Consider the following 17254-nt stretch of genomic DNA (forward strand, 5'->3'; position numbering starts at 1 on the left):
TCTGCCGGCCGCTCCCCACTCCACAGGCCGCCTCTGGGAGGTCCCTCGGCCGGCAGCCCCTCTCCAGAGGCCGCCCCAGCTGCTGCCCTGCTCCCCCTTCCTCTTCCTGAGAGGCCCCTCCCCACGGCCCAGGAGCCTCGCCTTCCTCCTGCCGGGGGCAGGCAGAGCCCCCACAGCTTGGCCAGCCAGGACACTGAGCGAGGCAGCCACACCAAGGACTCCCAGTCCACCAGCGTCCCTCCCCGCCCCCCGGGTGACGCCAGGAGCCAGGTGGGCTCGGGGAGAACAGGGGCAAGGCCGCCCTCTGCTCCGTGGAATGAGGCCCGAGCCAGCCTCCATGATGGGAGCCTTCGTGTCTGTTTATTTTAGCCTCAAAAAATGAAATTCCCCCCTCGCGACCCCCCTTGACCCCGTCCCTTTCAGGCCCGCCTCCCCCAGACCGGGATGGGATGCTGGGTGCGGGCTGGAGACCCAGGGACAGCAGGGTGCCACCCGGAAGGGCCCCCAGGCCCCGCCCCGGCTGTCACTCCGCAGGCCTCGGACCCGTGCCCTGCCCCTGGGGGCGCTGTGTTGGCAGAGCTTGGGATTTTTCAATCTTCCTAAGAGAACCTCCATTTTTAAGTGTTAGTTATTAGTTTTAAAACATTTTATTTACTTATTTACTTATTTTTTTATTACATATTTTATGGATTTTTTACAGAGAGGAAGGGAGAGGGACAGAGAGTCAGAAACATGGATGACAGAGAAACATCGACCAGCTGCCTCCTGCACACCTCCCACTGGGGATGTGCCCGCAACCAAGGTACATGCCCTTGACCGGAATCGAATCTGAGACCTTTCAGCCCCTAGGCCGGCGCTCTATCCACTGAGCCACACCGGCCCGGCAGTTTTAAAACATTTTAAAAGCACCGGGAGCCAATCATTGTGAGGCGTGAGACTGGGTGGGAGGCAGGCTGGTGCTCTGGGTTCGGGAAGTGGAGGCTTTGTGGGGGGCTGCACCCCTCGCAGGGAGCGGTGGAGCCTGCCCTGAGCAGAGCGCCCCACGCCGGGGCGCCACCGAAACAGGAGGCCGCGTGGGAGGCGGGGGGGCCCACGCCGCTCCCCGGGGCGCTGTGGCCGCGCTGACGGAGGCCCTCCTCTGTGGGTGCCAGAGCCCCACACCAGCGCGCAGCTGCCTCCGGGGGTGAGACCGGTTCTGGAGAGGCTGCGGGTGGCCAGCGGAGTCCACCTGCCTCCCGCACCCCGGCGCCCAGGGCCCCGCACCGCCCAGAGAACCCGCCCTCCCAGAGGCGCGCCCTCCCGGGGTGCTGATCAGGCCCCTCCACCCGAGGCCCTTCTTGCATTTGTCCGGCTGCCGGCCCCCCAGTGACCCTCCTCCTCCCTGCAGGGCACCCCCACCCGGCCCCCCCTACCCAGCCCCCCAGTGACCATCCTCCTCCCTGCAGGGCACCCCCACCTGGTCCCCCCCACCCGGCCCCCCAGTGACCATCCTCCTCCCTGCAGGGCACCCCCACCCGGCCCCCCAGTGACCATCCTCCGCCCTGCAGGGCACCCCCACCCGGGCACCCCCACCCGGCCCCCCAGGGACCCTCCTCCTCCCTGCAGGGCACCCCCACCCGGCCCCCCAGTGACCATCCTCCGCCCTGCAGGGCACCCCCACCCGGGCACCCCCACCCGGCCCCCCAGGGACCCTCCCCCTCCCTGCAGGGCACCCCCACCCGGCCCCCCAGGGACCCTCCCCCTCCCTGCAGGGCACCCCCACCCAGCCCCCCAGGGACCCTCCCCCTCCCTGCAGGGCACCCCCACCCGGCCCCCCAGTGACCCTTCCCCTCCCTGCAGGGCACCCTCCCCCCCCCCCCCGCCCGAATGCACCGTCCTTGGCCCCGGAGGCCGGCGGTGAGCTGTGGGCGCCAGTCCACCCGCTCCAGTCGCCAAGGCATCACCAGCGAGGGACGCCCCGCCCACGGCCGGCCAGGCTGCGGGCCCGCGGGCAGGGGGACCCCTCCACCGGTCCTGGGGGCGGGGTGCCCGGCCTGGGTGCCCTGAGCGGGCCTGGCCTTCACCGGGCGCCCAGGTCCTGGCCGGAGGGGGTTGGGGAGGGGTGCGCTCTGAGCTGCGGGGTCCGGCAGGGTAGGATCCCCAGGGACGGGCCGTGGCCTCGGGTCCGGGGTCACAGGACAGGGGGGCTCCGAGGTCTGCAGGGGGGCTGGGCCTCGAGGTGGGGTGCAGAGCCCGCAGGGTCCGCGCGGGCGCGGGTGCTCGCGAGCTCCCGGCGGGGCCCGGGCTGAGCGCCTCGCCCCTCGGGGCGCTTCCTCCCGCTCCACACACGCCCCCTCCGGGAGCCGCGCTCCACCCCGCGTGACCGGAAGTTCCCCCCCGTGGGCGCGGGCGGGGCGGGGCCGACGGCGGCACTTCCGGTGCCCACGCGCCGCCGCCGCGCAGCTCCCGGGCCGTCACTTTGTGTAGCGCGGGCAGGCCCGGCCCGGGCGGCGGCGGCTCGGCGCCCGGCGCGCGCGGTGAGTGGGTGGCGGGGCGGCGGCGCGGCAGGTGCGGCGTGGGCCGTGCTCGGGCCGGGGCGGGCGTGGGGCCGGGCGGCGGCGGGGAGGCCGTGGCGCTGGGGCCCCGGACCTGGGCCTGCGCCTGGCGGGCGGAGGGCGCGCTGGGGGGGGGGGGGGTTGGGGGGCCGCGCCCACGCCGCTGGGACCTGCGCCCCCGCTCGGGCCTGCGCGATGGGGCGGCTCCGACCCCAGGGCCTGTCGGGAGGGCAGCGCGGAGGGGGCGGGCTGGGGGGACACGCGACTCCTGGGGGGTGATCTCCGCCGTCGGGGGGCGGGGGGGCTGGGCTGTGGCCACCCCGGGACACACCCATCCGGGAGGGGCTGTCACCGGGAGGATGGGGGCTTGGCTGACCCGGGCGCTGCTAGGAGCCCTGGCCCGCACACGGAGGCCCCGGTGCGGAGTGGGGTGCGGTGGGCTGCCCCTGTGGCCGCGGAGGTGGGAGAGGGGCTGGCCTGGGGGGGGGGGGCGACCCCAGGGGCGGGCCGGAGGCTCAGGCCCCGGTGTGTGGGGGACCTTGGCAGTTGTTTGTTTCAACAAGTGTGGGCAGGTCGGGGGCGTGGCCTGCGTGGTGAGGGAGCCGGATGGTCCGTGGATACACCTGCACCCCCAAACCCAGCAGAGCAGGGCGCCCCCGTCTGTGGCCAGGCAGTGAGCACCTGGTCGTGGGGAGGGAAGGCTTCCCTGGAGCAGAGAGAACCGGGGAGGCGCCCAGAGGGCGGGGACGGGCACCCCCACGCCTCCTCTGCGTCTCTCTCCACTTGTGGGGAGCGTTTCCAACAGTTTCGGACTTGGCCACCCCTCCCTGCCCTGGGTCCTCCCTGCTCCGCGGAGGGCCTTTTGTCACCCAGTTCTGATAGTTTGCAGCTCCGTGTCCTGGGGTGCAGGGCCCCGGGGTGACGGGGTTTGTGGTGACGCTGCTGCTCCCCGCCCCCTGTGGGTGCCCCTGGGGTTGGATGTGGGGAGAGCGCAGAGGGAGGCTGGAGGCTGGAGGCGGCCGCCGGGCCGAGAGGAGGCGGGGGCGCAGGTCTGCGGGGCGCCGAGTGCAGCGCTCCGGTACCGAGGTCCGTTTTCCGGGACCGGCTGTCCTGGATTCTGGGTCGGGGCACGTGGGGTGTCAGGCTGGGTGTCAGGCTGTGCGGCCCGGTCCCACCCGCAGGGTGACTGCTGACCTCCGACCTCCGACCTCCGACCTCCGTGCTGCTGGGTCTCCCCCTTCTCTGGTCGCTTCTTGGGAGAAGGGGCTTCGGGCTGGACCTCTGGAGCCAGACTCCCCGGTCCTCGGGGGCCTCGCCAGCGGCCGTCTGTTCCGGAAGGGGACGGAAGGGGACAGTGCGGCCAAACACGGCGTTTTCCACGTTTCACTCCGCCACGCTGACTGACGAGGCCTCAGTCCCGTCTTCAGTGAACACGTGCGCACGCTGCGTCCGGCCGGGCGTCCGCGGGGAGCAGAGGGGACGCTGCCCTCTTAGAGCTGCCCGGCCCGGAAGGCAGCGAGCAGACAGTGCCACACGTGAGGAAAAGCGGGGTGCCGTGTGTGGGAAAACATGGGGTGCCGTGTGTGGGAAAGCGGGGGTGCCGTGTGAGGAAAAGCGGGGGTGCCGTGTGAGGAAAACATGGGGTGCCGTGTGTGGGAAAGCGGGGGTGCCGTGTGAGGAAAAGCGGGAGTGCCGTGTGGAAAAGCAGGGGTGCCGTGTGAGGAAAAGCGGGGGTGCCGTGTGGAAAAGCAGGGGTGCCGTGTGGAAAAGCAGGGGTGCCGTGTGTGGAAAAGCAGGGGTGACGTATGAGGAAAAGCGGGGGTGCCGTGTGGAAAAGCGGGGGTGCCGTGTGGAAAAGCGGGGGTGCCGTGTGAGGAAAAGCGGGGGTGCCGTGTGGAAAAGCGGGGGTGCCGTGTGGAAAAGCAGGGGTGCCGTGTGGAAAAGCAGGGGTGACGTATGAGGAAAAGCGGGGGTGCCGTGTGAGGAAAAGCCTGGGTGCCGTGTGAGGAAAAGCGGGGGTGCCGTGTGGAAAAGCAGGGGTGCCGTGTGAGGAAAAGCGGGGGTGCCGTGTGGAAAAGCAGGGGTGCCGTGTGAGGAAAAGCGGGGTGTCGTGTGAGGAAAAGCGGGGTGCCGTGTGGAAAAGCGGGGTTCCGTGTGAGAAAAGCGGAGGTGCCGTGTGTGGAAAAGCGGGGGTGCCGTGTGGAAAAGCGGGGGTGCCGTGTGAGGAAAAGCGGGGTGCCGTGTGAGGAAAAGCGGGGGTTCCGTGTGGAAAAGCAGGGGTGCCGTGTGTGGAAAAGCGGGGGTGCCGTGTGAGAAAAGCGGGGGTGCCGTGTGAGGAAAAGCGGGGTGCCGTGTGAGGAAAAGCGGTGGTGCCGTGTGGAAAAGCAGGGGTGCCGTGTGAGAAAAGCGGGGGTGCCGTGTGAGGAAAAGCGGGGTTCCGTGTGAGGAAAAGCGGGGGTTCCGTGTGGAAAAGCGGGGTGCCGTGTGAGGAAAAGCGGGGGTGCCGTGTGAGGAAAAGCGGGGGTGCCGTGTGGAAAAGCGGGGTGCCGTGTGAGGAAAAGCAGGGGCGCCGTGTGAGGAAAAGCGGGGGTGCCGTGTGAGGAAAAGCGGGGGTGCCGTGTGAGAAAAAGCGGGGGTGCCGTGTGAGGAAAAGCAGGGGTGCCGTGTGTGGATAAGCGGGGTGCCGTGTGAGGAAAAGCGGGGGCGCCGTGTGAGGAAAAGCGGGGGCGCCGTGTGAGGAAAAGCAGGGGTGCCGTGTGAGGAAAAGCGGGGGCGCCGTGTGAGGAAAAGCAGGGGCGCCGTGTGAGGAAAAGCGGGGGTGCCGTGTGAGGAAAAGCAGGGGTGCCGTGTGTGGATAAGCGGGGGTGCCGTGTGAGGAAAACTGGGTGCCGCGGGCAAGGCCAGGGCACCATGTGGGATGGGCCCGGGGGGCTGCCTCCGGGGCCTGAGCCAGGAGGAGGGGGCGGGAGTCCCAGGGAGGGGCTGGCGGGTGCCGTGTGCTGAGGCCGGAGGAGCGTGGGGTCCACTGTCCCAGAGGCTGGAGCTCTCTGAGTGCGAGTCCCTGGTACCCGCCCGCCCTGCTGGGCTGAGGCTGAGGCTGAGGCTGAGGCTGAGGCTGAGCTGAGGCTGAGGCTGAGGCTGAGGCTGAGCTGAGGCTGAGGCTGAGGCTGAGGCTGAGGCTGAGGCTGGGCTGAGGCTGAGGCTGAGCTGAGGCTGAGGCTGAGGCTGAGGCTGTGGGAGTCAGCGCTGGGCGCGGCCAGGCAGGAGGCAGCTCTGTCGGGCTTGGCATCTTGGCATGGTGTCCGGGCTCCGCCTGAATGTGCAGCCTGAGGTCTGGGTGAGAAAAGCCCTCCTCCGAGCCGGAGGCGGGTGGCCGTTGGGAAACGCACTGGCATTCTCACGCCCCGGGCGCTGGGCAGGGAGGTGGCTGCGGTGACTCCGCACACGCTCCTGTTTCAGGCACCTCCACACCAGCGGGCTGCGGAGCAGAGGCCGCTCTGGGAGAGGCTGGAGGCTGGGCCTCCTGGGTGTGGTTCTCCACCTGTGACCTTGGGCTCAGTGATGGTGAAGCTAGAACGGGGTTGCAGCCGGCGGGAAGAGCGTGAGGGCCGGGACACGTGGGCCTGCTGCTAGTGAGCCCGGCCTGGGCCTGGGCCTGGGCTCTGGGAGGAGCTGCGTGGAGCCCGCTGGTCTCTTGCCATCGCTGTGCGGTGGGGGCAACCGCGCCTGCCTCCCTCCCAGGGCGCTGGGGCGGCTCCTCACCGCTGTCTGTGTTTCAGGCCGAGCTGAGGCTCCCCCCACCCGAGAAGATGGCAGCCCTGCACACGGCCCTGGGCTCCCCGGCTGCCCAGCCGGAGCGGGCGGAGGACGGGTCGGAGTGCAATCCTGAGCAGGAGGAAGAGGAGGAAGAAGAGAGGGGGGACGAGGCGGAGGAGACAGAGGAGGAGGAGATGGAGGTGGAGGAAGAGGAAGGCCAGGACGTGGTGGAGGAGGAGGAGGCCACCGGGTTGCGGGCAGGGCAAGGAGGGCCCGTGGAGCAGGTGGAGGTGGAGTTGCAGGAGGACCAGGACGTGGAGGAGGAGGTGGCAGAAGAGTGGAGTCCGGCGTTGGGGACCCAGGCGCACCTGAGCCGTGGCGGTGCCAAGTCCCCAGTTCTTCAGGAAAAGGGTAAGAGGAGGGAGCTGGCCCTTGGGAGGGAAGGAGGGTGGGAGGGTGGGAGGGTGGGAGGGAAGGAGGGTGGGAGGGTGGGCAGTCTGGCAGAGCTCTTTGGCCCTTTAGGCTGGAGCCGGAGCTGCAGCTGCAGCTGGGACGTCAGGGCCCAGGCTTTGGAGCTCCTGCCCCTCTTGCTGGATGGGCAGAGGTGGCCAGGCCGGCGAGGCCCCTGCTAAAGGCAGGCCCCCTAGCAGACTTCTCCCCCCAGCTCTGCAGGCCTCCGGGGTTCCAGCCGTGCTTAGGGAGGAGGACCTGGAGGAAGAGGAGGAGGAGGAGGAAGAGGAGGACGAGGAGGGGGATGTCCTGACAGCTGGGTCTCAGGTGAGCTGCCCTCTCCGGAGCTCAGTAACCAGGCAGGGTTTCCTCGGGGGCTGGCCCGGCTGCCTGGAGACCCCCGTGGCAGGGGCACTGTGGCCTCCGGCCGAGCCCAGGCTCAGCTGGGACATGGCTGCAGACAGTGCCAGGCATCCTGAGTCCCACGGGATGCAGTTCCACTCCCTTGGGCCGACCCTTCCCGGGCCTTTGGAATGTCCTGGTCGTGCCGCCTGCCGCCCACTCACCTGCGCCGTGCAGCTCCTCAGAGGCCTGGCTCTCCCGGGTCCGGCTGTGCCCCTTCCCTGGAGTGCCCGTCACTGGTCCGGGCTCCGATTCCCTGCTGAGCCCGTGAGACCAGGCTCCTGTGCCCACACTCGGTTCCGCTGGGCCACTTGTCCCCGTGGGTGCGGGCCCTCGTGGTGCTGACGTGACCACTGGCTTGAGCCAAACGGTGAAGTGGGAGGGGACGAGGCGGCCACACCGCACAGCGTGAGGGCTTGGCTTTGTGGTCCCGACCTCTGAATCCTGGCTCTGCCCCGTGCGAGCTGGGTGTTCACTTCTGTGAGCCCGGGGCCCTCATCTCTGCATGGGAATGGGGTCCCTGCCTCGAAGGGCCACGGCCCGGCCAGGAAGCCGGTGCTGTCAGGCTCTGGAGGCCTGCGGGTGAGGGGCTTGGGCCCTGTTCCCTGGGCTCCCTGTCTCGGCACGGTCATCCTGTTGCGGTCATCTTCCATCTCCCCTGGGGCCTGCCCTTCCCCTGGGCCGTGCGGAGCAGTGACCGGGCGCTCTGTTCCCCAGGGGCTGGTGACCTTCGAGGACGTGGCTGTGTACTTCTCCCTGGAGGAGTGGGAGAGGCTGGCTGCTGCGCAGCGGGACCTCTACAAGGAAGTCATGCAGGAGAACTATGGCATCCTGGTGTCCCTGGGTAAGCAGGGCCTCTGTCCTCAGGAGGCAGCCCGGTGCGAGGGCTGCCAGGGGCTTAGCTGTCTGCAGTCGCGAGGTCTTGGAGAAGGGGGTGGTGGGGTCATGGCAGTGCCACGAGCCAGGTGGACATGTTCTGGAGATGAGGAGTGGGCATCCCGCAGGGGTGTGGCGGGGCTTGAGAGGAGAGCCGGGGTATCGGGCAAGGCTGGAGAGGGGAATGTGGGATTCTCCAGAGGGGGGCAGGGAGGGGGGCGGGTGGTCTAGGAGGATGGAGAAGAGGAGAGAGGAACTGCGGACTGGAGGTGACTGCTGTGTGGCGTGAGGGCGGCCTGCAGGCACAGCCACAGCCTCTGTTCTTCTCCATGCCAGGGTACGCCATCCCCAAGCCGGATCTGATCTCCCGGCTAGAACAAGGAGAGGAACCTTGGGTCCCAGACAGCCCCCGTCCCGAGGAGGGAGACGTTGTCACTGGCGTGTATACAGGTGAGCGTGAGACAGAGCCTTGTGGGGTTTCGGCCAACACCAGGGAGCTTTGCCCAGCGTTGGCCTTCGCCTTGGCCTGGCACTGGTGGTCTGAGCAGGGGGTGGGCTGTGCAGAGACAGGGTGGCCACCATGGGCTACCCTGCCTTCATGGGCTGGCTGCTCTTGGTCTCCTGTCTGTGGAGAGTCGAGGGCTAGGAGGTCCCTAGAGAACGTAGTTTCCTTTTAGGAGGCTTTACAAGTGACCCCTGTCCTGGCCGTGGAGTGTCTGGGTATTTTTTGTTTTGTTTTGTTTGTAAACGAGGCCCAGTTGTTAAGTGCCCCCTCAGAGGGGCTACAGGTGCAGAGTGGACTGTGGGTCCTGGCACTGCCCGAGCCGGTCCTCTGTCTTCGCCATCCATTTGGCATCTCTGAACAATGGGCTCCTCTGAGCCTTCCCGCCTCGCCCCGGAGGCCCCAGGGACGGCCTCTGGCCGGGCGGGCAGCCTGGGCCTCCGGAGGAGACGGGGGAGAGATTCTTACAGGAAGCTCAGCGGGCAGATGTCTCTGGGGACCTGGAACCTGGCTCTGGCTCTGTCCCCGTCCCCGCCTCTGTCTGAGCCTCACTTTACTCGTCTGGAGAAGAAAGAGTGTGAACTCCACCTGTAGTTTCCAGCCTGAGGATGTCGGACTGTGGGTTCTGTGCGGTGTCTCACCGAGGCCTGAGTCCTCAGTGTTTCAGAAGGTTCGGGGGAGGCCGTGCACAGGAGGGGTACTGGGCTCTGGGCTGGAGTGACGCCAGTGAGGGTCACTGATGTCTCATGCCAATCACCTGCCTGGATAGACTCATAGGTGTGTTTTAAAGTAAAAAATACAGAAAAGCACAGACAGTGCTCTGCCTACACGTGTGTTCTTCAGTGTCTCCCCACATGCTTCTTATGCCCAGACCAGCCGGTGAGACAGCCGCACGTGCGGAAACTGACGCGGTGGGCTCTGCCTCAGCCTCAGCCTCCCGTCCCACTGGTTGCAGCTGGGCTTTCTGCCCAGGAGTTCATTCCTGGGACCCTCCTGGGATCTTTCCCGGACTTCAGCCAGACACATCGCTGCTGCCTCCAGAATGAGACTGGGAGAGTGTGATTGTCTCAGCGGGTCTTAGAGGGACGTGTGTCCCACGTACAGGCAAATCTCAGGAGAGCCACCTGGAGGTGAAGGGGTCACAGGACCTATTTGTGCCCCATTCTCCGTGGTTCTAGGAGGGTCCTGGGGTGTAGCCACGATGTGCCCGTGAACCTGGCTTGGGGCCTGGGATACTCACCCCCCCCACACACACACACACCCCCAGCCCCAACCATCCGCAGAGTCAGGTGTAGGATCCAAGCATAGTGTTAAATGCTGGGGTCACTCTGCAGGGTGAGTTAACGGCAGCCTGTCTGCTAAACTGCCCCTTTCCCCCCGCCCCCTTAATTTCTGTGCAGCCGACCCCGTTGAGGACGGCCGGGTCTGGGCAGGACCGACGCTGACTGCTCTAGCCCAGCACTTGGTGTTTCTAGATGTAGCTTTGCAGAACACAAACTTATTCCTCTTGACAAGTTGGGGCACATCTAAGGTCTGGGTTCTGGCCAGACTCTCCCACCAGATGGCTCAGCAGGGTGCACGCCCAGCGGACACGGGTGACGTGTACAGAGCGCAGGTGCTCTGCATCGCCAGGGGCGGGGCTTGCTCCACAAATACCAGTTCCCTCCAATGCGGCCGGCCTACCAGCACTCCCAGTTATAAACCAGGAAGCCCACACACCTGGCCCCAGGTCTATACTCTGGCTGAGGGGAGAGGTCGGCCTGGGGTGGGAGGCGGGGGGACAGAACAGCAGGAACTTGGGACTCCTTGCCCTTCTGTGACGGGAAGCGGCTTGCAGCTCAGTCTCCACTAACGGAGGACCGTTTCCCAAAGGCACAGCCACTTAGAGAAAGCCACGCTGGGACAGCTTCGCAGGGAAGCCTGGCTGTGCCCGCAGTAGGTGGAGCCTCCTGGGTGCGTGCAGAGAGCCCCAGATCTCCTTGGCCCAGGACAAGCTTTCCTGGTTCTGCTGGGAGGGTGGGGGGGTGGTGGGGAGACCCCTGGTTGCTGGCCAACCTCAGGCTGGCGGAGAGGAGCCCGGAGAGGGAAGGAGGGTGAGCAGAGCCCACAGGGCGGCAGCGGGTCTGGCAGGAGCCCGCAGGGCCCTGTCCGGCTCCCCCAGCTCTCCTGCCTTCCCCTGTTGCCCGCAGGAGCCTGGTTCTGGACCGACGACCTGGATGACCACGAGGAGGAGGACGACGAGGACTTCCTGGCAGAGGTGGCCGAGGAGGAGAGCGAGCCCCCCGGGCTGTGGTCGGCGGCCTATGGTGTCGGGGACGTGCCCGGGACGTGGGGCCCTGATGACTCGGATTCGGGGCAGACTCCGGAGGGCTGGGGGCTCGACCCCGGGGGCCTCGGGGCCCTGGCCGAGGGGTCGGAGGTGAAGCCCTTCCTGCCAGGCCAGGAGCCCGGTGTGAGCCTGCTGGCGCCCTGGGCGTTCCCGGCCGACGTGGCTGACCAGGCGGGGCGGCCCGAGACCACGTGCGACGTGTGCGGCAAGGTGTTCCCGCACCGGTCCCGCCTGGCCAAGCACCAGCGCTACCACGCGGCGGTCAAGCCCTTCGGCTGCGACGAGTGCGGCAAGGGCTTCGTGTACCGCTCGCACCTGGCCATCCACCAGCGCACGCACACGGGCGAGAAGCCCTTCCCGTGCCCGGACTGCGGCAAGCGCTTCGTCTACAAGTCGCACCTGGTCACGCACCGGCGCATCCACACGGGCGAGCGGCCCTACCGCTGCGCCTTCTGCGGGGCGGGCTTCGGGCGCCGCTCCTACCTGGTCACGCACCAGCGCACGCACACGGGCGAGCGGCCGTACCCGTGCCCGCACTGCGGCCGCAGCTTCAGCCAGAGCTCGGCGCTGGCGCGGCACCAGGCGGTGCACACGGCCGACCGGCCGCACTGCTGCCCCGACTGCGGCCAGGCCTTCCGCCTCCGCGCGGACTTCCAGCGCCACCGGCGCGGCGGCGGCTGCTCCGAGCCCGGCGGCGACGGCCCTCGGCGGGAGCCCTGCGACACGGTGTTGGCCGCGGGGCCAGAGGAGGCCGAGGCCGGGCCCGAGGGACCCGACGCCGGGGAGGCGGAGGCCCAGGCCGAGGCCGAGGCGAGAGAGGAGGCTGCGGCTGCACCTGAGGCGCCCGCCCCCCAGAGCAAGGAGGACCCCAAGCCGGACCGGCGCTTCCCGCAGCTGGGCAACGGCCTGGGCGAGGGCGCAGGCTCCTCGCACCCGCTCGGCTTCCCCTTTCCCGTTCATCCCAAGTCTTGGCTCCATCCCGACGGCTTCCCAATGCTGGGCCTCCCGGACTTCAGGGAGCGGCTGCCGGCCGAGGGGCGCCCCCTGTCGGGACCCCTGGGGGCCCGGCTCTCCCTGGTGGAGGGCGCCGGGCTGGCCAGCGACCCTTTCCGCGCGGGCAGCGGGCCCGGGGGCGGCGGCGCAGGGCTGCGTGCGTTGGGGCCAGGCGTGGGGGGGCTGCTGGCCGAGCCGGCCCCCGCCGCGCTGCCCGAGGAGGAGAGCCCGTGGATCTGCTCGGACTGCGGCAAGACGTTCGGGCGCCGCGCCGCCCTGGCCAAGCACCAGCGCTACCACGCGGGCGAGCGGCCGCACCGCTGCGCCGACTGCGGCAAGAGCTTCGTGTACGGCTCGCACCTGGCGCGCCACCGGCGCACGCACACCGGCGAGCGGCCCTTCCCCTGCCCCGAGTGCGGCGCCCGCTTCGCCCGCGGCTCGCACCTGGCGGCGCACGTGCGTGGCCACACCGGCGAGAAGCCCTTCGTGTGCGGCGTGTGCGGCGCGGGCTTCAGCCGGCGGGCACACCTGACGGCGCACGGGCGCGCGCACACGGGGGAGCGGCCCTACGCGTGCGGGGAGTGCGGCCGCCGCTTCGGGCAGAGCGCGGCGCTGACGCGGCACCAGTGGGCGCACGCGGAGGAGAAGCCGCACCGCTGCCCGGACTGCGGCAAGGGCTTCGGCCACAGCTCGGACTTCAAGCGGCACCGGCGCACGCACACGGGCGAGAAGCCCTTCCGCTGCTCCGACTGCGGCCGCGGCTTCGCGCAGCGCTCCAACCTGGCCAAGCACCGGCGCGGCCACACGGGCGAGCGGCCCTTCCCGTGCCCCGAGTGCGGCAAGCGCTTCTCGCAGCGCTCCGTGCTGGTCACGCACCAGCGCACGCACACGGGCGAGCGGCCCTACGCCTGTGCCAACTGCGGCCGCCGCTTCTCGCAGAGCTCGCACCTGCTCACCCACATGAAGACGCACCGCAACGCGGGGGGCGCGCCCGGCCCCGCCGCCGCCCCCGCGCCCAAGGCCGACGCGCCCGCCAAGGGGCCGCCGGGCGCCGGCGCGGGCCCCCCCGGGGAGCGGGGCAGCACCCTGCTGGAGTTCGCGGGCGGGACCAGCTTCAGCTCCGAGCCCACGCCGTTCGTGGGGCCCTCGGGCGCCTACCGGGAGGGCGTCCTCTGAGGCGGAAGGGGGCGCAGCCGGCGAGGCCCCCAGCCCTCCCGGCGGCCAGGGTGCCAGCTGCTGCGCCAGCCCCTCCCGCTGGCTCTCCGGCTGAGGGCCCAGTGCTGGTGCGGTGCCTTCCTCAGCCCTCCCTCCTGCCCGCCAGCCCGGCGTGTGGGAGCGCACACGGCGGAGGCGAGGCCGGGCGGCCACCCCACGGAGCGGCACCATCCCCGGTGGGTGCCCGGAAGCCGGGGTGGGGATGCCAGGCCTGCTATTTATTTCACTCGGGATCTGACTCAGAACAGGTGGCCGAGGCGTCTGGAACCGGGTCTTACAGCGAGAGGGGAAGCCCTTTGCGGGGGGCGGGGGGCGGGCAAGCAGGGCTGCTCCGTGGGTTTGCGGACATCCCCCGCCCCTCAGTGAGAGGCTTAGGGCTCCTAGTCAAGTACCTCCGGGAGTTCAAGGCCTGCGTTTCCCACGGACCCGTTCCTCCCTCCCGGGGCGGAGCTGCAGCGGGACAGCTTTGGCTGGAAACCTATCTGTGGCCCCGGGGCGGGCAGGCCCAGGGAGTTTACAGCCTTATTCTCGGGGTCACCCACTCTCCTCGCCCCACTTGAGCACCGAGGGGCCAGGTGCTAGTCGCCGTTCGCTTCACTGTCCGCCTTCCTCTGAGTCCTTGGTGCTCACCTCCGGCCCTGAGGGGGCGCACTCAGAGATCCGGGCCTTGGCCCCAGCCTCACCCCCTCCGACTGCCATCTCTCCTGGGGCCAGCCCGGCGCTCACCTGGATTCAGTAACCAGAGTGACTGACTGAGGTCGGTGCCGAGATCATTCCTCACCCACAACCAGGGCCAAGGCACCTGCAGGTCCCTTTCCCTCCGCGTCTCCCCTTGTTCCACCGAGAAGCGGACAGTTTCTAATCAGATTCCCCTCACAGAGCGCCAGTCCGCACAGCGGTGGCCGCCTCCGGGGGCGTGGGCACAAACCCTGGGCTGAACAGCAAACCAAGCACCCAACTATGCAAGGCCCACACCTGGCCCGCACCCCACCTCCAGCTGGGCCCTTGGGACCCACTGGGCAGCCGGCTGAGGCACAGCTCATGTGAGACCCCTCCCATCCTGAGTGGGACCAGAAAACAGATTTTGTCACAACTGCATTCCCTCTTAGACCTAGTTCCTTCTGTTTTAGTGTAGACGTGGCCTTGGAGCCTGGAGCCAGCAGCCGAGCTGCGGGGGCTGGAGTAGGAGGCCCAGTAGTCAGTGGGTGGGGAGAGGGCCTGGGTGGCGGTGGCATGAATTAGCCGGGATGGGGATGGGGTGGGGTGGGGTGGTTAGGAGGGCAGGGGTCCTGGTCCCCGGCCTCTCCTCTCCCCGTGGGACAGGGGCCTCAGGGCCAAGGGCACCTTGGGCTGGCCCCACGTGGCTGGGGTCTGGCTCCGTGCTGTTCCTCCTGGCGCGGCCCTCGAATGGGTGCCCCTCCTGGCCCCGGCTGCTTCTGCCCTGCTCCGGGCCGTGGGCAGGAGGACCAAGCTTTAATAAAGACGAGAAACAAGCTTTCTGACTGAATTCCGTGTCGTTGCCGCTCCTGGCTGCCCTTGGGGAGGCTCTGCGAGGCCTCGGGCCCATCTGGTTTCCGCAGACATTTTCTAGGAGTTTTTCTTTTAGGGAACCAGGATTGGTCTGTGAGGAGTCAGCCCCGGGTGAACTTTGACCCTGCTGTCTGTCCACCACGTGCTGCTGGGAGTCCGCACACTGCCACAGAGTCCTGTAATACACCCAGCTACACGGGGACAGTATTGCGTTTGGGTGGTTTGGGCCAGCCTTCCCATGGTCCCCTCCTGGTGGTCCAGAAACGTGCCTGAGCCACAGGCCCCTCCTCAGAGGCCCCAGCGCCATCCAGGGTCATCTGCTCTGTGCCTCCCCCAGGGCCCTAAATACTTACCTTTGAACTGACTTATTGACTTCGCAGCACATGTTGTCCCCCAGACCAGATCTGACCCTCCCATCCTCCCCCAGGGATTTGAAAATATGAGCTGTAGAGTAAACTCTGTTTTCAAATGTGATTTGGGGGCATCAGAACAGAACCAATATTTCATATTTAATGAAAAAGACCTAGTCCAAAAGGACAACCTTGAGGATCTTAACGTCTATTCAGAAAGATAAAGTGTTCCCTGCTGGGGCTTACCACTGGCCGGCCAGTTTTTTGTTTTTATCTTAATGGCGGGGGGGGGGGGGGGGGGGGGAGGGGGCTTCAATCTTGATGGTCATCGACAAAAAGGCAGCCTTCCTGGCTGGGAGAGGACTTCCGAGTTTCTGGAGTCCTGATTCATTCCGAAAGTGTCCGTGAGCCTCTCCCATCGCTGCCCAGGAGGGATGGATGCCCGTGAGATGTGACCCATGAGAGGTGGCACTTGGAGAGTCAGAGCCCGGAGCACCCCTCTCGCCTCCACCTACACTCGTTACTTTCCTGTTCTCACCGCTCACGGTTCCCCAGCCTCCTCCCTTTCTCCTGAGCCGTCCACGTCCTCTCCTCCCACGTTTCCTCTGTCCCATCTTCCCTTCCTTTAATTGGCTATATATGGAATAACGTATTTTGAAATTTTTGGTTATATTTATTAAATAAAGCTTTATGATCCTTGTTCATTATTTTTTTGCCTGTTTACAAAATGCACACTATAGTAGTTGTAAGAATTCCAACAGCACAAAAATGTGGTAAACACACTTTTCATGTTCTAAAGAGTCATACCACAAACAGCCACCAGGGGCCGCGGCTTCCACAGGCGCGAGGGTGCACACTGGGCCCATGTCCGTGGAAATGCTTTAAAACTACGAACGTACTTGACATATTTCCTTGCAACGTGATTTTATCACTTGATGTATATATGATGACATTCTTTCCTGCCTCACTCATTTTAACTGACTGTCACAGGCACTTCATTCCATGCACGTATCACAATTGATGTCACTATTCTGTCACTGGGGACTTGGTAGTTTCCATCGTCTCACTGTTATGAACAATGCTGCAATGTGGATTCTCTCTCTCTCTTGTGTGTGAATCCTCACCCGAGGATATTTTCCCATTGATTTTTAGGGAGAGTGGAAGAGAGGGGTAGGCAGAGAGAAACATGGATATGAGAGAAACACATCGATTAGTTGCCTCCTGCAGGAGCCCCGACCAGGGCCTGAGCCGGGGAGGAGCCTGTAACCAAGAAACGTGCCCTTGACGGGAATCAAACCCTGGACCCTTTGGTCCTCAGGCCTACGCTCTATCCACTGATTCTTTCACATATAGCTTTGTGCAGTCATACAGATTTTTAATATAACCGCTCATGTTTCTGGGTCAAAGGGCATGCATATTTAAGTTTTTGGCTATAACCACATTGAAAGGCCAACTCCAGTCCAATAGCATATGCTCAGTGAGGAAGTGCTTTTGGCCCGTGGCCTCACCAACACAGGACATCAACAACTGTTTTCATCCTGTTCATTTCACAGAGAGGCGAATGGCTTGCATTTCTCTATTTTTTAAAATATATTTTTATTGATTTCAGAGAGGAAGGGAGAGGGAGAGAGAAACAGAAACAATGATGAGAATCATTGATCGGCTGCCTCCTGCACGCCCCTTACTGGGGATCGAGCTGGAAACCCAAGCATGTGCCCTGACAGGGAATCAAACCATGACCTCCTCCTGGTCGATGCTCAACCACTGAACCATGCAGGCCGGGCAGATTTATGTACTTTTAAAGGCATTCCTAGGAAATTGGGATCACCAAGCAGATTCTTTTTCCTTTTTTAACATTGAGGTGAAATTTACGTTACATAAAAACAGCCATTTTGCCCATTTGTCCCAGGCCTGTTCTCTGGCTCCTCCTGATCCTTTTTTCTTTATGGTAGCCCAGCCAGTGTGGCTGGGTGGTTGAACTTCCACCTATGAGCCAGGAGGTGGGGCACGTGCCTGGGTTGCGGGCTCCAGGGCTCCATCCCAAGTAGGGGGCGTGCAGGAGGCAGCCAATGTATTGCATCTTAAATTTTGCCCCTCCTTTATTTCTTTACTAGAGGCCCGGTGCACGAAATTCATTCACGGGGCCATGTATCCCTCGGCCCAGCCTGCACCCTCTCCAATCTGGGACATCCCTCTCACAATCCAGGACTGCTGGCTCCCAACCGCTAGCCTGCCTGCCTGCCTGATTGCCCCTAACCACTTCTGCCTGCCAGCCTGATCACCCCCTAACCACTCCCCTGCTGGCCCGATTACCCCT

General features: G+C 65.9%; 1 protein-coding gene across 1 annotated transcript; it reads left to right on the forward strand.

The window, feature by feature from the left end:
* Positions 1–2399: 2399 nt before the first annotated feature.
* On the forward strand, positions 2400–13160 carry ZNF316 (zinc finger protein 316). Its single transcript, XM_079771034.1, has 6 exons — positions 2400–2516; positions 6314–6701; positions 6955–7067; positions 7860–7986; positions 8355–8468; positions 10710–13160. Exons 2-6 carry the CDS (start codon positions 6344–6346, stop codon positions 13016–13018), a joined length of 3021 nt encoding a protein of 1006 aa, XP_079627160.1. The 5' UTR covers positions 2400–2516; positions 6314–6343; the 3' UTR covers positions 13019–13160.
* The last annotated feature ends 4094 nt before the right edge of the window (positions 13161–17254 follow it).

Source organism: Cnephaeus nilssonii (assembly GCF_951640355.1).
Source record: "Cnephaeus nilssonii genome assembly, chromosome: 5".
Classification (NCBI taxonomy): domain Eukaryota; kingdom Metazoa; phylum Chordata; class Mammalia; order Chiroptera; family Vespertilionidae; genus Cnephaeus; species Cnephaeus nilssonii.